The sequence below is a fragment of the Enhydra lutris genome, unplaced genomic scaffold, assembly GCF_002288905.1.
Source record: "Enhydra lutris kenyoni isolate GAN:26980312 unplaced genomic scaffold, ASM228890v2 scaffoldscaffold3, whole genome shotgun sequence".
NCBI classification, from domain to species: Eukaryota; Metazoa; Chordata; class Mammalia; order Carnivora; family Mustelidae; genus Enhydra; species Enhydra lutris.
The window spans coordinates 48,514,643-48,538,014 of NW_019154087.1; the positions used below are offsets into that span (position 1 = coordinate 48,514,643).

A 23,372-nucleotide genomic window follows, 5' to 3' on the forward strand; every position below is an offset into this window, starting at 1 on the left:
AGTCTGGTGCAATCTGCCCTTGGGAATTGCTCAACCTACCTAAACATCGTTCCTTCCATATAAATTCTCCAGACTGTCATTCCATTCTCTAGAGTGACCCTGGGTAGACTGCAATGTTTCTGAGAGCCTGAAATGGACTTTTTGAGGGCATTATAATTAGCTAGTTATTTCTATTACTGTTTCGTTTGTGCCTGATATGGATACTTTCCAAACTTAATGTTACTGGAAAAATTAGCTAACCTTAGGGAAGACTCGGTTAACGTTATTTCCAATCTCTTGATCATACGGAATTAAGTTTAATTATCAACACTTTTACTCACTTTTACTCTTGGAGGGAGATAGGCTTATAGGGTCAAGTGATCATTTCAGAGGCAAATTTATAGAGAGAACAATTATCATGGTATGGGTACCCTTCGGTCATTCTTTTCTTGTTCTGGATCCTGTCCTGGAAACTCCTAGTTCTATATTATGATGAGCCACTGTTATTTTCCATATTATTTATAGAAGTCTGTAGGCTTAAGAGATGGAAATTGATATAACCCTGACCATCGGGGACATGGTAGGTGACGATTTTTATTTCTCTCCCTTTTCTAAGGCCCAAATCTGGTTAGCAGCTAAGGTAATCTCTCTTGAATCTCTAAATCAATATACCCCAAATATTAAATGTGAATAAGCAATGATTCTCATGAAACATAACAGGGGACTTCATCAAAATGGTATTTTTGAATTAAAGAAATGGCAAGAATTTTCAGCAAAAGTATTCCTTTTAATCTTCTAAACCCCCTGAATTATAATTACTTCTTTTTATATGCATCCTTATTTAGTGTGTAAATATGCCCAAATGTTACAACGATGGGCTATTTACACATATCATGGAAGAATTTTAAACTCTACTCCTTTGAAGCTGTGATAGAAGGATCCAAAACACTAAAATTGCTAAGAAAATTACTAGGGGTTGGTTCTAATCTGAAGAGAAAACTTACCTCTGGATTTTCTTCCAAAAACAAACGCCTTGCCAAGAAGTTGCCAGGTTGGCCTATATAGATCTTCCAAGTCCAACTGCCACCTGTCTGGTTCAAGATACCGAATGAGATCTTCCAAGGTACTGAAGGCAGTGACAGCGTTATTAAGCAGATCCAGTGGCAAAGCTGAAGGCGGTAACACAGAAGGGCTCACAGCTTCTGTGAATTGCTGAAAGTAAAATGAATCTTATGTTAACTGTTTTAAAAATGACAGTGTATGGGGTGCTGGGTGGCTCAGTGGGGTAAAGCCTCTGCCTTCGGCTCAGGTCATGATCCCGGGGTCCTGGGATCGAGCCCCGCATTGGGCTCTCTGCTCAGCAGGGAGCCTGCTTCCCCCTCCCTCTCTCTGCCTGCCTCTCTGCCTATTTGTGATCTCTGTCTGTCAAATAAATAAATGAAATCTTTAAAAAAAAATGACTGTATTTCTTCTGGACTTAGGCATGAAGTAAGGTAAACTGAGGCTAAAAATGCAAAGAAACTGAAATTGTATTCAACCCAAATCAGAACTAATTTTTTTGCAAGTTCATGTAGATGAATTCCAATAGATCTTTGTGCAGTCAGTGAGAAAGACATTAACCTTCATTATCACAAACCATGGTGGATGTGGATATCTGATGCTTAAATAAAAAGGAAAATGTCTCTATGGTTCAATTAGGGACTTACAGTGGAAATTATAACACCATTTACCCAATTTTTCTTTTGTTTTTCACTTTTTATTTTCCTCCATCTGGAAAATCACCAGGTAGTTATGCAGATGAGTGTCAGACAAATTAAAAATTTAATATAAAATAATTAATCCATGAAGAATTAGAACAAAATATAGGCAATAAGCCTTTCTCGTTGGAGAAGAATTTGTTAGTCAAGACGGAGAACACCCAAACCATAAAAAATAACTTTGATACATTTGCCCATACTTTTTTTAATAAACAGGATTAAAAGACAGACACTGGGAGAATGGCCTGACGAACGACATGACTGTCACAGGACGAGTGTCCAGCATATACAAAAACACCCAACAACTCAATAGAGAGTGGGCAAATTCCAGACAAGAGGCTTAAGTGGCCAGTCGACATATAAAAGCATGCTAAAATCCATTAGTTATCAGAGAAATGCAAAACAAAGTGAGGTCTTATTTCACATACAAAAAAGGAGATGTTACTATCTCACGTATGTGATATTGGCAACGATTTCAAAGAAAAGGACTGCCAAGGATGTGGGTAAATTGGAATTTCTCTATTCTGCCTGCAGAAGTGAGCATAAATTGGTACAACCACTTCAGTTGATTTAATGGATGTACACAGGATATATAGATAAAAGATTTATATGACCCCTGTCTCTGCAATTCACTTTTGAGGCTCACATACTTTTATTTGTGCACATGGAAATATGTGCAATGATATTCATTACAGTGTTGTTTGAAATAGAGAGAAATACAAAAAATCTAAATGCCAAGGTATAGAGCAAGAAATTAAAATACATAATTTTAAATGGTTAGCCACAAATGGGCAATAATTTCAATGAAAGTTCAATGGCAAACCTGCCCCCACAACCATTAACTTTTAACAAACAGACTAAAGGTAGGGAGTGGTAGATCAGAACTGAAATCAAAATAGGCGGAACAAATACATGAACAGATGCTCAACTTATTTTTTTATTACTTATTACTTTTATTTATATTACTAACTTTGCAGAGGAGGGGAGAGGACAAGCGTGGAATAGGAAATTTATGTCATGTTCATTACAGTAGTATTTACAATAACAGAAACTTGATAACAAATCTAAACTTACAATATTGGAACAGTTACTTGCACTGTACTCAAACTGAAATGGCGTACAGTCATGAAAAATGAGGTCCTTCAAGAAGTTTTATCAACAAGAGAAATGCCTACAATGTAGAAAGTGACAAAAACATCCCCAAGCTATATAAATATGCCCCGATTCAATATACATAAATATAAGACATACATGTCCTATTTTTAACATTTTTATAATAAATAGTTTCCTTTTAGAGATCCAATAAAAGTTATAACATTTGTTATAATAATTTAAATAACTATCATGTAAGCTCTTCCTTTCATCCTGATTACTTGGATCCTGGGCCAGATACTGGAAACAATGTACTATTTATAGCAGCAGCTAACTCTGTTGATCTGCTTTTAGTCTTTCCTTATTCCTTTTATTCTCTGCTGCATAACACTGGGTTAATCTACCTAAAATAAGTTATCACTGATCATGTGATGAATCTGGACAAATGCCTAGAGTGATTTCTCATCTGGAGGATAAAATCCAAATTCCTTACCCTGCACTCAGGATCCTCACAATCTGACCTCTGCTCAACTTTCCCATCTAATCCTCTACTCATCAAAGACATGCACATTTTGTTCCAATCAATCCAGTCTCTTCACTAACTACTGCACATGTCATACTCATCGCAGACCTTGTTCCTCTACCCATGTTAAATACGGCTCCCCTTCCCCAAATGCAAAACCCTCCCTCCTTTGATCCAGACAGTGAATCTTTGCCATTTATAACGGTCTTTCTCGAAACATGATTCATCCATGAAAATTTCATTAATAACAGGGCCATCGTTGGCCATATATCTCAATTGTGTCAATTTGAAAAAGATCTCCTTTCTGGGCTATCCCGTGGGCACATGGTTTGAAAAGCAGAAGCTGCCCTGTCAATTAGAAAGTGAGCCAAAAAAAAAAAAAAAAAAAAAAAAAGGACCACTGTTCTGTGGGGCAGGCATAACCCCTGCTGGGCCTCATAGCTTTAAGGGTGCAGAGTCCTCTCTGCCCACAGGAAGGGAAGCATTTTTATACAACATAATGAGCAGAAATCAATGTGGCAGTCTTGGGTCAAAGCGGATTTCACTCTTAGTGTAAAGATCTAATATCAAGAGTCTGGCTAAAATATTATTAGCACTAAGATGTTTTTAATTATTCTATCCAACTTTTTAGAGTAGAAACCAAATGTAATACATTTCTATTTACTCCCAGTATTTTTTTAATTGTCCCAGAAATACAAAATTGCTTTGATAGAGAGTACTATTACAGTTGATAACTATATTATGGATATAAATAAACAATTATCTAATAAAAGCTTTCACTGTTAATTCAACCAATTTGATAATACTGATTAAATTTATAATGTGAAAAGGTTAATGCAAATGTTTTGCAAATTTTTAAAAGACAGACCAAAATGTATGTTTATATAAAGTGAAAATGAAGGGTCGGTAATACTCAAAGAATAACTGAGTTATTACTCATGACTATGACGATATAAAACAAATCAAATGTCTCATGATCTGCACACGGAGAGTAAACGTAGAAAGCTAAAACAAAAATATATTCTTCATTAAAATGTCAGAGTGCAGATGTATATTTTAGGTATGATATTAAATTGTTATTTAAGTTATTTTCAATTAGACTATAATCCAAGTAGGGGTTGGCTTATTTTGTTTCCACATTTTTTTAAGAGTCTCTGCATAGAGCATTACTTTTGAAGCAATGAAAAGTTCCAACTGAAACCAACATTGCTGAGCTAAAAGTTCGAAGTATTTATACAAAAGAAAGTGAAACAAAATAAGCCTGTAATAGCAAACAAATAAAATACGCACACCTTGGACTCAATGAAATATTAGAATATCAATCTCCTGAAAGGACAAAGATCGGAAGAACACAATTTAGCATACATTACCGCACACATATATTGGTCGATTTTCAACTTACTATTTTCAATTTACTATTTCAACTTACAAGTTTCTAAATATTTAAATTGAAATAGGATGTTTTTAAAAAAGGTAACAATACACACATACACGCATACACACATGCACACACACACACACACACACACACACACAGCAGTCCCCACCCCAAAACTGGAGGGGATAATCAGCTTGCTTCCTCTGGATTCTAAGAATCAATCTTTCTAAGAGAAAGCAGTGCTTTCATTTAAGAGCTTTCTCATGACTCTTAACCACGCCCACTGGTTCAAGGAACCACCAAGCTGTTAACATTTGTAGTTCTGCTTTTCTAAGACCTCTAAAGGGATTCTCAGAGAAAAGGGGGAGCAATGGAAAAAAGAGGTCAGAGGGGGAAAAAATGCCCTCTGATATTTTTAAGTTTTAATTTTTCTTCTAACCAAAAACTACTTTTAGTCGAAGTCATAGCTCTTTCTCTGAAATTGAGTGTCTAAAGAATTCCAACAATATCTTTTGTATTTAAAAATACTTACGCTGGGCTAAGTGCTGTGGGTTGAATTGGATCTGCACATTCTCCACTTCCTCTCTCTTCTATTCACCAACCCATAACTTATTACTAAGTTATGGGTTGCCCTAAGGCTATTTGGTGGATGATAATGGTCAGTAATGGAAGGCACAGTTTCCTGGTGTTCTGTCACGTAAACTAAATCAGCCCCCTTAGTGGGCCAGGAAAAAAAACTTTCCTGCCATTACGTGCAGGGTAGCAGTGACAACCTGGTGGTTGTCTAGTTCCAGCCTAGATGTTCAGGTATGTCACTTGGAGGGACAGAGGGTGAAAGGGCAGGAGGAGATCTGAAATCTCTATGCAATGAAGTGACCTGTCAGATAATGCATTTTAAAAATATCAAGGTCGTGTACTAAGAAGGGTCCTAGACATAAATGAGGTCTTCTAAATTTCTTGGCGAAAATCATTCTGAATGACAGTATGACATGGGAGAAGAGCCCTCATCAAGGGTGAGTGTCTAGACTCTAATCCTGGAGCTGCTCAGATTTAGGGAAGAGCATTGAGGGAGATATGATAACCCCTCTGAGCCTCAGTTTCCTCCTCTGTAAAGCAACAGCTGCTAAACTCAGTTACCTTTAAGTTTCTTTCCAGGTTTCAAATTTAAGAATTCTATATAATTGTCAGATACGAGAGGGTTCATTTTCTCCACGTCCTTGCCAATACTCATCCCCTGTCCTCCTGACAGCCATTTTAATAAGTGTGATATCTCATCATGGTTTTGATTTGTTTCCCTGATGATGAGTTATGTTGGGCATCTCTTCATGTACTGTTAGTCATTTGGATGCTTTGAAAAAAACCATGTCTATTGAGATCCTCTGCCCATTTTTTAAAAAAAAATCAGTTTGTTTGTTTGGTTTTGGTTTTTGAACTGTATGAGTTCTTGCTGTATTTTGGATATGAACCCTTTATCTGATATATGGTTTGCAAATGTTCTGTTCCATTACACAGGTTGCCTTTTCATTTGGTTGACTGGTTCTTTGATGTGCAGAAGCTTTTTGTTTTGATATGGCCCCACTGGAAGATTTTTGCTTTTGTCACTTGTGCTTTTGGTATTATTTCCAAAAAATCCTTAGGCACTGTTCTGGGAATATAAATATGCTCAGCTATTATGGAAAACAAAATGGAGGTTCTGTACAAAATTAAAAAGAGAACTATCATATCATCTGCAATCCCATTTCTGGATTTATATGCAAAGGAATGAAAACAGGATATAAAAAAATATTTATCCTATGTTTACTGCAGCATTATTCACAATAGCCAAGATATGGAAACAATCATCTACCACTGGATGAATGGGTAATGAAGATGTGGTGTATATTTACAATGGAATATTATTCAGCCATGAGAAAGAAGAAAATTATGACATTTGTGACAACATGGATGGAACTTGAGGGCATTGTACTATGTGAAGTAAGTCAGAGAGAGAAAGACAAGTACTGTATGATTTTACTTCCAGAATCTCAAAAAGCTGAACTTGTAGAAACAGAATAGAATGGCAGTTAGCATAGGCGGTGGGGAGGGGTGTGGTTTGGGAGAGTTGGGGAGATGTTGGTGAAAGGGTACAAACTTGCAGTTAAAAATTAATAAGTGTTGGAGAATACATAACATTGTGATTATAGTCAACAATACTGTTTAATATACTTCAAAGATGTTAAGAGATCTTAAATGTTCTCACTACAAAAACAGAATCATCACGTGATGTGATAGAGGTGTTAGCTAATGGTATGGTGGTAATCATGCTGCAGTATATAAATGTATGAAATTGACACATTGTACAACTTATATTCACACAACGTTATATGCCAATTATATCTTGATTTAAAAAAAAGAAGAGGAAAAATTAAAAAAAAAAAAAAGAGTCCAATACTGCTTCAGCAAAATTTTGGAAAGTTGCAAAAACAAAACATACTCCTTAGTAAATATGTGATGGTGCGGAACTCTACTTTTTAAAAAAATTTTCCTTGTTGTTTTAGATTATCAGTAAATTTTGGGAGATACTGCCCTATTCTATAGCTAACATAATTTGACATTTTTTTTTTTTTTTTTTGCTATCCTGAGAGTGCATACAAGTTTACCCTGCTTTTTAAGAATCCAAATGTCCCTATAAAGGCATATGTATCTAGCTTGTGAATGGAAGCTGTATGGCTCTAAAAATCAGAAGGAAACAGGTTCACGTTAGAGAACTGATATCAGCATGTTTTCAAATACATATAGATACGTGCCGTGTTGTGAGCTGAATTGTGTCCCTTTAAAATCCATATGTTGAAGTCTAACCTTCAGTACCTCAGAACAAGACTGAGTTCAGAGGCAGGGCCTTTAAAGAGGTAATTCAGTTAAAATGAGATCATTTGGGAGGAGCCTAATCCAGTATGGCCGGTGCTTAGAAGAAAAGGAAATTGCTTATAGACACACATAGAAGAAAGACCACAGGGGGAAGGAAGATGGCTAGCTATATGCCAAAGAGAAAGACCTCAGAGGAAACGAATCCCGTTGATACCTTGATCTGGAACTTCTAGCCTCAAGAATGGGGAGAAAATAAGTTCTGTTGTGTAAGCCACCATTCTGTGGTATTTTGTAAGAGCAGCCCTGGCGAAGGAGAGCATGGTATCATCATTGCCTTCTCACCATCTATCGGAGCTGCCAACAAAGATGAATTTTATACTATATCCATTAAATCATTTCACGTTTATTCAAAAGCTTATGAGGTGGGTACTGGAAACAAAGCAGACCAAAATGCTTGCCCTGGTGAAGTTTAACCTTTATAAGCCAAGTATTCCCTATTCTAGGAGAGCTTTTCCCCCTCCTTATTCTAAGAGTGATTTTTCCCTTGACAAAGCAAAGCCACACGGAGAAGTTGCTCCTGTGAATCACATAAGTAACTCAATTGTATCACACAAATCCTGGTGAGCGTGGACCATGAAAAGCGAATTTAATGTGAAGGAGTCACTGAAAAATAAATATATTTCTACTTGGTTGTTGAAAAATAAGTGGTAGTCCCTGTGTTCAGACCAAGTAATGGCTATCTGAGAATCAGCGTTACCAGCTCAACACAGCAAGTTTGGCTGCAAGAATGAGTTCCCTCTTGACTTCTCCAGTGTTAACTTCAGAAAAAAATCAACATTTTGGTATCTTTGTATTTTATTATGGCCACTTTACATATTTTATGCATCCATTTTTCATCTTTTCCTTTTTTAGAAAAAGAAAAGCTGACTTCCTGTTTCGAATAGTACCATCTGAGTTGCTTATAATTCACAACAAATAGTTATGTATCTCTAAAAAACCAGAGCTTGTCTTTTTATTAGGATTTTTGTGGCAAGTGCAATTTTAAAAATACAACATTTACCATGAATCTTCCCTGGACGAATACACACATACAAATGTTTACTCTGAGTAGCATAGCAACCACTGCAAAACTTTTAGGGCCTACAAAGATTTCTGTTGCAGCTTTTAGTCAACTGCATACAGTACATTTCAAACTGATAAGGAGGCTTTCACTTCATTCATACCTAACAGAAGGGTTAGGAAAGCTGATTAGGCTTTATGACTGCTGCAGTCATGAAAAACAAATAACAAAATAATAACCCAGGTGTTGAAAGAGAAGAAAATAAACCTGGCTCAGTCTTGTTACATCACTTCCTCAGGGTGCGCTCCATCTCATTTACAGAATGTCGAGCTGATAGAATGTATATAGATCTGACTTTTAAAGAGCTTAGGAAGCAGACAGGGCATGCAGACAAAAATTGCCTGCCAGGAACCACTAACGGGAGGTTCTCTAAAGACACAAGAATGCCCTGGAACAATTCATTTAAACATGCTTCTTGGTCCTTCCCCTAGTTGTTATCTGAATTCATCCAAAAAGCTATCTTCGTTATGTTTTTAAATTATTTTTAAGCCAGCAAAGAAAAGCAAATGCTTGCATTCCTCCTCGAGAACAGATGTTTTAATACTCTGTGGGTAATGCAGATTATATATTTAAGTGAGAAATCCTAGGGAAGGTGGCCGATTGTATGTCATATCAAGTCTTAATATTGAGAGGTTTTTACTGAAAGACCACGGTAATTGAATAAAACTTGACATATCTATACAAGCAATGGTAGCGATGGGCCAATATGAAAAGCGAGAAATGTTTATCATCCAGAACTTAAAAGCAGTGATTTCAAGGTTCAAACCTGAAACTGACCTGCAAATGCCAAGGGCTTCCTGGTTGCAGGCAAAACCTGAGCAGGAGCATGGCTTGGACATGGAAAAAGAGAGGACTAGCTTTGCCGAAATTGGTGCCTTAAAGAAAGTAATGTTTATGTTCATAAGCACGGCTTCTTACTAAATAAGTGGATGAAATAATTGCTATTGGCCTGATTCCTATCAGCACGAAACTTGAGAATTACCACCATTTGACTAAATTGACAAATTATGACACCGTTACCCTCAAATCCTCCTCACCTAACGCGTTTGTGGCCCGCAGGCACCCCAATTAAAGAATTTCACCCTGATGCTAATGTCTTAGATGGGGCGGTCTCCCAGGAGCCAGTCCTTTACCAGGGGGCAGGCTGATTGCCAGCTGGTGAGTCAGAGTCAACACGCAGTTCTCCACTTCCTTAGGTAAAACAGTGGATTAGAAGTAATAATCTATATTGAAAACTAGAATCCCATGGGGCAACTAAATAACATATTCCCAAGCACATTTTTCTCAGTGGCATCTATGGAAAGCCAAAATTATGGTGTGTTTTTTTTTTTTTCCTTCTGCTAAGAGTTTAAAAATGATTCCTCTGAATCAAAAAACTGTGATGGCCCATAAGAAGCTGAAACAACATTGAGCAGCTGCAAGTGTTTGACAACAAAGCCTCATATGACTTTTTTTCTAATCTTATTACATTGGGTACTTGTAAATTTGCCTTGTTACAATATTCGAGAAATGATCAACAGTAAGGAACTCCAAAGGAAAGAGAACGTAAACTAAGACCCGTTAGAAGAAAACACACCTTCGCTGAAACACGTGAATTAATGTCCACCTCAACCCCAAATCCCTAAGACTCTTTCTTACAGAAGTTTCTCTTACAGTTCAATATTCAATGTATTGTTCAACAGCCAATAAGGGAAATTTTCAGGATGCTTTGTGAAGATCTGAGAAATGATATTTTATGTTGGTAGATATTTTCAAATCTGTGTTCGGTAAGTTTAATAGTCAGAAAAGACCCTTAACTTCATTTGAATTTTGTATGAGTGGAAGACCTTTCTTGAGTGAGAAACAATGGCACGGAGTTATGCATTTTAAAAATCTCTTGACAGGGGCGCCTGGGGGCCTAGTGGGTTAAGCATCTGCCTTCAGCTCAGGTCAGGATCTCAGGGTCCTGGGATTGAGTTCCGCGTTGGGCTCCCTCCTCCCTGTGTGGCTCCCCACCTCTACCCCCCCACCTCGTGTTCTCTCTCTAATAAATAAAATCTTTAAAAAACCCCAAATCTCCTGACAAGGTAAGAAGAGTGGGAGCAACTAGCTGAAACTGGAGACAGTGATCAAAAAAAAAAAAAAAAAAAAAAAAAAGGCTGTGGAGGGACAATTAGATAACCTAAAGGAAGTAGTTCACAGGTATGTAAAGTTGAAAGGTCATCAATGACCTCCCCCCACCCCCGCCTACTCCACACACCAGCTTGAATCCAAAGGTTCATTTTCTCAGTCTTCATCCTAATTTACAATAGCTTTGCAAATTTTCTTCCTACCCCAACAGATGCTTCTCCTTAGCTCTGTTTTCTGGCTCCCCTCAATCACCCAGCCTCCACATGCTGGAGTGTTCTAAGGCTCATTGCTCAGACCATTTCTATTTTGTGTATGTTCTTTCCTGCAGTGATCTCACATGGTTTCAAAGCATTATGTGTGATTAACATGCTGACTACCATCAAATCCCTATTTCTAACCTGCACCACCTTTTGCTATCACAGCAAAAGACAACTCCATCATCGGGAGTCATCCTTCGAGCCCCTCCTTTGCTTACACCCCACATCCCACATCAATTATCTTGGTTCTGCCTTCTGACTAAGTGTAGAATCTGACCAATTTTTGCCACCTCCACAGCTACCATTTTATAATCCAAGCTACCATCTGTAATAATTTACCTGGCCTTCCTTTTCTGCTTTGTTACCTGAATTACATAACAGAGCTTTACATGTTCGACCACAAATGGGAGACATTACATTATTATTCATTTTTCTAGAAATAAATATCTGCTTTTCAACTTCACACTTTTCAATTACGGCTTTTATTTTAAACATTCTATTGCTTATGCAACAGTAAAACCTGATGGAAGTCTGTATGGATTTTACAAACCTCTCTTAACCTGTTATGTCTTCTGAAAGTTGCCATTCATCCTGCCTTGGAGAACATTCTATCTGGTCAGCAGGCACTCAGGAATTGTCTTACAGAATGCAGATGATGCAGATTATGTTCTCTTCAGAGAAGGACAGCCAGGCCCACCAGCCAAATAAAACTGGGTGTTTCTGTAAATTACACGCTGAACATCTTAGCTATGTGCTGTGTGTCTTTAGGGAATAATGTTCAAAGCAGAGACACTATCACCTCCCTTAGAAAATTGTTTTAAGGATTAAGTAAACAGTACAATTTAAAATTTTCATAAAAATTGAGCATTATACATAGTAGGTACTACACATAGTAGGTATTCCCATACACATTTTTGTTGTATAGTCCATTAATTAACATCATATCAACTTTAGAGATAAACAATTAATTTAAAAAATTTAGTTCATAAGTTATGCTGGTTTGTGCTGTATGGAGTGACATTACCTATTTAGTCAACGTTCAGTGATATCCCCACCCAACATTCTTATAACACTGACACGGCAAATCAGAGCTTGTCCTGCCCCAGAGGGGAAATCCTTGTTCAAACTTCTTTCTCTGTTAAAGCAGATTTATATTCAGTTGCTCTTCTCAGGGGAGAAACAGGCATTTCATAACAGCAAATTCAGGAAATACAAGTCTAGGTATGTTTAGGGCCATGAACAGCTCTACGATGAGGAACTTAACAAAGATACATATAATAATATCCTCAGCTCACATCTCTAATTTCAGTTTTCCGAATCCTTCTTCCTTGCCTATAAAGTCTTTAGGTGAAATTAAGCAAATAAAACCCCAACAAAAATACAGGATTTCACTAGTCAGGCCTACTGTGTGACTGTTAATGACAGTGTGTGAGACTGCATGAAAACAAACTCTTTCAAAGTGACTATTCAATAGTGAGTACTCACTTCCATGACGGAGGAAAATATGGATTCTAATTATCTCATCAAGTGCCTGGTCATTTGCTTTTACATTTTCAATCACTCTGTGATATTCCTATCATGCCATAAAGTCTTCAATACTCATCCCCCAATCTGAACGCCTCCAAAAAAGGAAAGTGTAAATAATTTTATGTTCTTTCCTGATGTCCTTTCACATTGGTCACTACACTAAGATAAAATTGTGTCACATGGTCAGAATTCTGAGCATGTGAAAAGAAATCACCCGAGGTCAAAAAGATTGTAGAATGCTCTTGTGAAGAATTGCTGCCATCATCCCCAAACACACCAGAAAAGTTAATATATTTGTTGGTATAAGCAAGACAGGACTTCAGAATCGGCGGCAGATACAAGTGAAATTATCTCACAGACTAATCTGTGTGGGCACTGAGGTGATGAAGATAAATTGCCATCGTGCTATTCTTACCTGCTGATGGCTATACCGGTGTCCCTTGCATAAAGACTACCATGGGGGTCAAAGACTAAGTGCCACGAGGGCACTTCATTCCACCTGGAAAAATTAAAGGGAGGCTACAAAGAAGAGGTTAAAGTTAATGCAGAGCTCAGAGAATAAGAAAGGACTTCTACAGATGAGAAGGAAGCACTTCTGGTATTTACAATGAGCCTGAGCTGGGAGAAAGAATGTTACTGGGTGAAAAGGCAGAAGAAGAACAGGGCTGAAGCACTGTCCCTTGTGGGGTGAGGAGAGGATGCCGGGGTGGGAGGCTGTGGAGGCCAGCAAGGATCTATGATTGATTAGGAGGCTTTTGTGGGCGGCAAACTATGGAATGTCAATCTACTCACCAAGCAGCGGGAGAATCCGAAGCGATCTGAAGAAAGGTGGGATACAAAAAAGTTTATATTTTTGGCTTTCTACTTCTCTTCTCTGTCAAGAGTGGGGGAAAAGGGTGTGAAGACTCTAGTGGAAGCCATAAGCAAGGCTCAGGAATCGGAACCTCTGCCCATGCTTTTTCCCTGTGTTAGGAATTACCTACCTCCCTTCATTTGGCTAATGGTGATGGACCAGTAAAGATTCAACTCCTCCAGGAGGCTCTCACTAGCCACACTTTTCTCTCCATACCACCACTGCTAAACTGGTTGCCTTTTTCCTCATCCTCTTTCACATCTCCCAGACACTGAACTGAAATTACACATCTCTCTCCTGCTTGCCCAGAACGGATTTCAGAGCAGAAGATAAGTCTTACATCTCTTGGATAACTTTGATCCCTAGTAGCTTTTAAAATCTGGCAGAAAAAAAAATGTTCATGAAAAAATATTTTTTTAAAAGGATGGCTTATAATCTGATGGGCACCACTGAGGAAAAAAAAATGAAGGAAAGGAAGTCAAAGTCTGTGACTGGTAGAATCAACAGAAACTGTTAACTGATGACATAGGGAGTGAGGAAAAGAAGAATCCAGTTAGATATTATCTATTGCTAGCTTGAGACAGCGAGCTGAGTGGCATAATCATCCAGCATAGACAAAATAGGGAAGTGTAAAAGAAGGAAAAGGTTCAGGTCGGGTCATTTTAGGTAGAGGAGCTGTGGAGTACTGGCATGGGGACATCCAATGGACAACAACAATTCCATGGCATTAAATACTAAGGACTGGCTAAGGATAGAGATCTAAAGTCACTGTCATTTAATGTTAGTCTGAGCCACGGGATAAGAGACAAACAAAATGAGAAGAGAAGATAATCAGAGAGAGGAAACTGGGATTCTCACTATTCCGATGGTAGGCTAAGGCTCAGGGGCCGACCCCCGTGTCTGAAATAGAGCAGCGAAGGAGCTAGGAGAGACCCTGCAGGCCCAGGAGGCATTAGCCATCCTGCAGCCAAAGGGGAGGGCAGTTTTGAGAAGTGGGGATGGATAGCAACATCAAAGTGATGGAAAGTCAAGAAGGAAGAGGGATACAAATAAGCCAAGGTGGTTATTAAATGGGTGGTCTTCTATACCCTCAGGTAGAGGGAAGTTTTACTGAAGTAGGTAAGGAAGAAAGACAGTCGTTCAGAAAAAGGAGCCATATAAATGGAGAAAGTGAATAGAACATTAACTATTAAGCTGGGCGATGAGAAAAAAAGCAGACAGATTCAAGGGTTTAGGGAAAGGAAGATTCCAAAAAGGCTTAATATAATAAGGGGAGAAATCTGTGTACATTTGCAATCAGTAAAGAAAAGATCTAATGAAGAGAACGAGAAAAGAAATTTGAAGACAGAGGAGGGTTAATATCCACTGCAGGTAAAGAGAGGGCGAGAATGTCATCTTCATAAACTGCATGGGAGAGTAAAATGTCACAGCATTTCTGAAAAAGAATCTGACAATATTTTCCACAAGCCTTAAAAATGCCCTTTTTCTAAGATTTTATAATTTTCTGTTTAGAATTTTACCCTAAGAATATAATCAGAGGTACAATCTAGGGATATTCACGGGAGCATTACTAATAGAGGAGAGTAAAAATAAAATAAAGAACTTAAATGTCCATCAAAGAAAGGTGGTTAAATAAGTGATTTTCATGTATCTATGTATATACAAGGGCCATTACATTGTCAATAATTTTAGTGTACATTGGAACAAGGCAGAAAGGAGCCTTAACAGCTTAGTGATATAATTACCTCTGAGCTAAACCATAATGCAACAAGATGCTTTACATTCTGCATTTGAATTACGCAAAGAGACTGAAGAACAACTAGCTTAACATCTAGTTCATCGTTCCCTAATTTAAGGTTAACAAACATCTAAAAATAGACTCTTCCGATGTCATTCTGATATGTAGGGCACCTACTGGCTGGCTATATCTGAAAGGGAGCGGCCAGCATTAGGAAAGAAAGCCGGACAGCTTTGTCAGTACAAGTGAGATCGAGCTTTGATTCTAAAAAGTATAACATTCCCATATTTAAAGATGGTAAAATCCCAACAATCAGAATCAACTAAATGGATTGTTAAAATAACTGTTTTCTGTATGAGGAATGTAATGTATGGATCGGGAGGGCTAGAATACTCAGGAGATGCAAAGCCAAGGTCAGTTTTTGGGAATCTTTCCATATTTTTTTTCTTTGTTTTGCTTTTTTACCCTACCCCTGTACTCTGTCGCCCTTTGCCCTAAATGCCTGATGCTCTGGGGTCATCCTTATTCTCCTCACCCCTACCTTGCTTTCTAAAAATCCTCATTGCTTCAGTTGGTTTACATAGGATATTAAGGGGATGAAACATGTGAAACTCTGTTACCCTATAGACACACAGGTACATCCACACTAGTAGGTTCTTAATTATCCAAGGGTCATTCACGTGATCTCTAAGTTCATTCAATTATTGGACCTACTGAGCACCTAATATGGATCAGACACTATGCCAGATGCTGAGGATATAGCAACGAACAAAATCAATAAATATATCTGCCTTTAGGAAGCAGATATTCTACTGGAGAGAAACAGACCATAAATACAATAAATGAAACAACACCGGATGGTGCGGTGTACTATAGAAAAAAAGGAAAGCTGGAAGGGAATAAGAGAGGCAGAGATGGTTCCAGTAAGAAGGTGACATTGAAGCAAAACTTACAGGAGGCTAGAGGTAAGTCACGAGGATAGAGTTTAAGTCACTAGGAAGATCATCCTAATATATGGAGTGGCAGGGCAAATAATCGGAGGTAGGAAGCATGTCTGGTCTATTCGAGGTTCAGCAGGAAAGGAACACTGTGGCTAGATTAGAGGTAAGAGATAGCAGGGGGCCCGATAATAAAGGACCTTGTAGGTCACTGTAAGGATTCAGAATTTTCTCTGGGAAAGCTGGAGGTAGAGTTGCCAGATAAAATACAGGATGCCCAGTTACAGCTGAGTTTCAGATAAACAACAAATGTTTTTTTGGTATAAATGTGACTCAAAAGTTACACATTCATGTTATGCATTGAAATGAAAATTTAACTAGGCATCCTATATTTTTATTTGCTAATTTTGGTAACCCTAGAACAGACCCATGGGAGAGTTTCAGGCAAAGGAGCAACATTATCTGACTTATGTTTGTAGTGGATCGCACTGCTGTGCTTAAAAGAGACTACAGGAAGGCAAAAGTGGAAATAGCGAGGCACTCAGGAGGTAGTTTTAATAATTCAAATGGAATGGTTGAGGAGGCAGCCAGATATACAAGAGATTTTAGGTTAGATGTTGGGGCCGGCCACATAAATTTGGGAACCAGTGGCTTACAGATAGCACAAAAGCCATGACATTGGATGAGATCGCCAATGAGTGGATGTTGATGAGGAAGACGTGAGCACCATGGTTTCTCAGTCTAAATGAAGTGGTCTTGATTCAAAAGGGGAGTGACCCTATGGATGCTCCCACAACCCCAGGTCCGAGGGAGCAGCAGGAACCAGTAAAGGCGACTGAGAAGAAGTCAGTGAGGCAGGAGGAAAATGGAGAGTGTGATGAGCTGAGAAACAGGTGAAAAAGTGTTCAGCAGAAGGAAATGAGAATCAGCTGGGTCACTCGCTGATGACAGGTCTGAGAAGAGGCGGACGGAGAAATTTCCACTGGACTTGGCAATATGCATTCCTAGGAGATGAAATGAGAGAGTGAGTAGCATGTTTGTATGCTGAGGGGAATGAACCAAAAGGAAGTAAAAAAAAAAAAAAAGTGCGCATGTGCATGTGCAAAGAAAAGAAAGGGGAAAGGAGAGAGCCTGAGAAGGAGAGAGAGAGAGAGAGAAGCATGCAGGTGCACTTCTTAAGGAGAAGGACACAAGAAGATATGGAAGGGATGCAATTGGGCCGACACCCCGATTCCCCAAGGTTCACCCAGGTCACAGGAAGGCCAGGTGTCAAGGCAGAGATGAGATAGATGGGTAAAGAGCATGGGGAGAGCTGTTGAAAGTCCTCTTCTAATCGCCTGTGTTTTTATGAAACAGGAAGCAAAATTATCATCTGAGAGTGAGGACTGGAGAGATGGTGCTAGAGGTCTGAAGAGAGAAAAAAACTCTAAAATGGCAGTTGTGGAGAATGGGAGAGAGCATGGGCAGAGAAACCGTAGGATGATTGTCCATCAGCACTACTGAACATTTGAATATAAAATAAAAGTGATTTCAGTTCAAAGGACAACAGAATTTTATTCGTGGACACCGTTCACGGTGTGGGGGTATAACTTTGTGGTTCGGTATTTCCAGAAGTTTCTTAAATCAGGTGTGCTTGTCACAAATCTCAGGTGAGAAGACCCACAAAGAAGGAATCACAGTAGGCAAATGCTATGGTAATGGGGGCAGAGAACAGCCCAGAGCAAACACTGAACACAAAGGAAGACAAAGACATGGTGAGCTCAGGGAAGCATGTCCACAGACAATCACTAGAACGTCGGATGTGTCCTGAGATTAGTGAGGACTTCCAGAATGCTATATCTGAGGACCTGTAAGAACCTGACTATGGGAGATTCAACCAAAGTCTATACTTGTCTACTTTTAGAGATTTTTTAAAGACAGAGTGATATAAAAAATCTGTTATAAAAAGGGTAAATTTAAATATCAGAAACCCACCCAGGCCCCAAATCTCTACTTGAATGAAGCACTTGGGTAATTTAGTTATCTCAGTGAATTCAATATGTTACTTCTTACTCAATGTGAAAAAAAATGCTAAAATTAAAATTCTAATTTTAATCATCTTTCTAACTAATTAGCCTAAAAGAAGACCATTTGGTTAAAAGTATTAACTGCACAAGGAACTTGCAACGTTCAGCTTAAGTCATGTAGCTTCAGACAAATCAGCTTTAATGCCACTTATTTAAGTCTGAGTATGAATATTCATGCAGCAAGTCTGATACCAGTTTTATTTTCTGTTTCTCACACGTGGGTACTTTAAACTAATTCATCTTTCTTTCTTTTTTTTTTTATTTTTTTTTTTTATTTATTTACTTGACAGAGATCACAAGTAGACAGAGAGACAGGCAGAGAGAGAGGAGGAAGCAGGCTCCCCGCTGAGCAGAGAGCCCGACGCGGGGCTCGATCCCAGGACCCTGAGATCAAGACCTGAGCCGAAGGCAGAGGCTTAACCCACTGAGCCACCCAGGCACCCCCTAATTCATCTTTCTAAATGCCCTTCCTAGTCACTGATGTGGAAACAGTTTCTGGCTTCTGATGATTTTATGCAGAATATATGGAAATAATTATATACTAGTACCAGTGAAACTGTAGTTTTTAGATGCTTGGATCAACTGTGGTTTCAGCCTATGCTACTGCTGTTCACAACCTAGGAAGTGGTTAGTTTTGTTTGGGGGTTTAAAGTATAGAATTATATAATTGTTGACACCGAGCTAACTAACCTCTTCCTTTGATAGAGCATGGTATAATTCTGTACCAACTGTGTAAGGCAGCTTCTCGATTAACTTTGGAAATACGCGTGTTTTTCTGAGTCCACCGCTCCAACCTGAAAGCATTTATTCCTGTGCTAGCCAAAGTGAATGAAGCTGGTAAGATGTGAGATTTTCCCTTTAACCGAACACAGAGTGCAGACAGGAAAACTTATGAATCTTTAACAGCTACCCAGAGAATCGTTTTTCTTTCTTTTTTTTTTTTTTTAAGATTTTATTTATTTATTTGACAGAGAAAGACAGAGAGAGAGCAAGCTGGGGGGAAGGTGCGGTGCAGAGGCAGAGGGAGAAGCAGGCTCCCCTCTGAGCAGGGAGCCCAATTTAGGACTTGATCCCAGGACCTCGGGATCATGACCTGAGTCGGAGGAAGCCGCTTAACCGACTGAGCCCCCGAGGGGCCTGAGAATCATTTTTCTGATTTCAGTAAACAGCCATGTACAAAATGAGGATGAGGCCCATAATTCTTGAGTTGACCACTATTCACTCCGAAATGTTAAATAATGTACACATTTGGTTTTAAAAATATTTTCATAAAATTTTACATAAGACAAGAGACTCAGAAAAACCAAACGTATCTACGTGGAATGGGGGAGCAATGACTGGCTATAATTGAAAAAATACTCAATGTATATAACCAGCAGAAAGCTATGAATGTTGTCCGAGCCCCACCTGGGCATCTATGTACATGTGCACGGGCACACGCCCGGTTAAGAACTACTAATGTTGTTCTTACTGAAAATTAGGCCACTTGCAGAATGGCTGACAAAGCTAAGAAACTGAAGAAACTGAGGAGTATAGTCTGAGGTAGTAAAAAAATTACAGGACATCACTTAAAACTGGAAGGGATATACTGAGACAACACTGTATCATGGAAAAAACATGCAATTTTGAATCAGAAGATCTGGGCATGGGCCTGGATCCATTATTTATTATTTGTGGCTGTGATCACTAGCAAATCAATTATTTTCTCTCTGTTTCAGAATATTTATAAGACAAAGATAATAATAAATAAGCTACCTAATTTACTGGGTTGTTCTGAAGTTCTAATAAGATGATGTGCATAAACATATTTTTACAAGCTAATAAGTGGTCACATATTACCAGTGATGGAAAAAGTCATTAAAATCACTGCATGCAGTTTCAAAGGAAAGATTAGGACCAATAAGAGGGAGTTAAGAGTAGAAAGATTTTTGCTTAATACAAGAAAGAAATTTCTAAAAAACAATACTGGTTAAAAATGGTCTCAACAGCTGAAAGATAATGAATTCATGAGTTTTGGGCCAAAGTCACAAAGTCATTTTGTTTGGGAAGCAAAGGGATTGTGAATCAGATGGAAGATATGCAAAACTAATTTAGAAGTTTCTTCCAATCTTGAAACTCTGTGAATTTAGTAGGATAGAGTCCAAATAGTCAAATATTAATAATACAAAGAGAATTTTTACCTTTGTGCTTTGCCAATCCTACCCACCCCGAATTTTCTAAATAAAAATATTAACTTCAAGAAGTAAATACAGGAATTTGCACTAATTGTTAATTGAGATTTTTAAAAATCACAATTACCTATTAAAATAAACATGTTAGTGCATGTGAAAGTACTATGTAATTTGAAAGACATGAAAAAATTTAGGTATAGACATCATGATGCTACACTAAGAAATGGGTAATGCAATTAATTAACAGTGTTAATGGTGGGAACCGGGACTTTTTTTTATTACTTTATACGAGCTGAATCTTTTTTCTGTCTCACTTTTACATTTTAGTTCCCACATAAGCATCAATTTCCCATCTTGATGGTAGCAATGATTTCTCAGGCAAACCACTATGAGTTTTCCCAGGATTAACATCCATATTGGGCACGGGGCTGCTGCTCCCCAGCTTCAGGCTGTAGGACTCTGGTTTCACCACAAAAGAATCCAGAGGCAGGCATTTTTCCAGCTAGTGCTACTTATGGCTACGCTGTTGGCTATCACAGAAACATCTGCCACCAGAGCTCTTGTGAAAGATATTATTTATCACTCACTCATTCACTTTAAATTCACGGAAAGTTTGGAGTGCTTACTATGTGCCAGGTGCTCTGCTAAGAAGGGAGAATACAATAGTCAACAAAAGCCTGGCATGGCAAGTAGGGCATGAATGGCAGACATCCCTGTAAAAAAAAAAGTGTAATTATTAATGTTTATGTTCAATTTGTGACAGATTTTTTTGGAACCTAAACATTTTAAAATGGTCACATTAAGTGTGACATGCCTTTAAATACATACAAGCTAAGAGGCCTCAAACATAAATTTTCTTTTTCTTTTCTTTTTTTTTTTTTTTAAAGATTTTATTTATTTATTTGATAGACAGAGATCACAAGCAGGTAGAGAGGGAGGAGGAAGCAGGCTTCCTGCTAAGCAGAGAGCCCAATGCAGGGCTCGATCCCAGGACCCTGGGATCATGACCTGAGCCGAAGGAAGAGGCTTTAACCCACCGAGCCACCCAGGCGCCCCTAAATTTTCTTTTTTAAGTCATCTCTCCCTCCAATGTGGGGCTCAAACTCATGAGCCCGAGATCAAGAGTTACCTGCTCCACTAACCAAACCAGCAAGGGCCCTCTATGAATTTTCTTTTCTTTTTTTCTTCTCTTCTTTTTTCCTTTCCTTTTTTCTTCCTTTCCTTTCCTTTTCTTTCTTTCTTCCTTTCTTTCATCATTCATTCATTCATTCTACTTATTTATTTGACACAGAGAGAGAGAGAGGGAGCGAGCACAAACACGGGGAGCAGTAGGAAGAGGGAGAGGAAGAAGCAGGCTCCCCATTCAGCAAGGAGCCGGATGCGGGGCTTGATCTCAGGACCCTGGGATCATGACCTGAGCTGAAGGCAGATGCTCAACCAACTGAGCCACCCAAGTGCCCCAAATTTTCTTTCTTTAATCAAAGAGTATAATAACAACAGCCTTATGAAATCAAAGAAGTAAAAGTGAGAAAATAGTGTGAAAACTGTACCAACACGAATAAAAAGAGTCATTTAAAATAAGGCATGAATTCTAAAGAATTGATTGATATGTTAACTGAAGAAAAATCTGTTAAATATAAAGTAGTGCAAACAAAGATTTTATAGCAGTTAAATAAGTCCTAAAGACAAAGTTCTACTTAGCTTTATTTAGCATTACGTATATCGCAACAAAACTGTTCTAAAAGTAATAAAATGTTAGTAGCAGTGACCTAATAAAAATGCGATACAAAGGCAAGTCTCAAAATAAATTAAAAACACGGACTCACCGTCTAATACATGTAGGTATGGTAGCAGCGATGTAACACCCTGTCTATGACGGGCTTAAAAACCTAATCTCCATTTGGCCATCAACCTTCAAATCTATTCTAGGAAGGCCTGGAAACTTTGATATGGCTAATGAAACCTTCCCGTTTATTATTCATAGAGATCAAAAGGGATATATGAAAAGTAATTTCACCATGGTTAACATCTGTAAATATTTTCTCTCAATCCCTAGGGTCAAGAAAAAGCCTAGCGTCTTTGTCTCCGCTTAAACAAATGTTAACAACAGACTGCAATTCTAAATGTTCTCAAAAGTATAGTACTAGGGATGGGCGGGGGGTGGGGTGGGTACTGAGTAGGAAAATGATTAAACAGGTATTAATAACTGTATGATTTACAAATGGATAAACAATTTTAAAAATGCAGATTTTATTGGAGCCACAATCTGAAGATATGATTCAGGGTGTCCTGAATCAAATTGCGTTTGTTTATAATATGGATATATTTATAATATGAATAAAATGATATTTGTGGAATACTTGAGCCAATTAGGAATTCAATTAAAACCTCAAAGTCACACTCCATTTTGCTTCAATTATTTAGCATTACAAATACCCCTAAGAAATTGTTCTTAAAGTAGTAAAACATGCTAGTAGTGGTAATTTTACACAGATGCAACACAAAGGTAGAAATCACAGAGCAGATTTTTAAAAACAAAAGCAAATGTGTCAAGATCAGAAAGCTTCAGAAGAGCAGGGAAACAGGGGAGCATGCATGAGCAGAGAAGTGTTTTGAAACTACGTTATCTCCTAAGCAAAACGTCTCAATTTGAGTGACAGGTTATTTTTACCAAAAATGCTTTATCTTCAGGCAGAAATGCCATTCATACATAAAGAGTAAATACCACTAAAGGCCCCATTTCATGTAGTGTGCATAGTTCAGGAAGCCTACAGACCTGTCTAAACAATGAAAAACTGTGCTTTCCAAAACCTTTAATCTGTGTTTCCAATTATACCATGGAGAGCACAGAGACGAATTTCACACTCCCACATTTCATAAGTATTACCACAGGACAGCTACCCATACATAGTAGCTTCAGCCTCTTCTCTGGTTTCAGTGAAAACGAAAGATAGTAGGAGGGCATGGAGCAAGCAATCCCTTTTGTCTGTGCTCACGGTAAATGGTGTATGGTTCCT

At 38.3% G+C, this 23,372-nt stretch overlaps 1 protein-coding gene across 1 annotated transcript in view; it reads right to left on the reverse strand.

Moving 5' to 3' along the window:
• The window catches only part of LOC111155335 (platelet derived growth factor C), a 196,911-nt gene that overhangs the window by 13,168 nt on the left and 160,371 nt on the right, over window positions 1–23,372 (reverse strand). Inside the window, exon 4 of the mRNA XM_022515489.1 lies at window positions 984–1,191. Within this exon, the coding sequence (XP_022371197.1) occupies window positions 984–1,191 (208 nt within the window). The remainder of the gene's footprint in view (window positions 1–983; window positions 1,192–23,372) is intronic.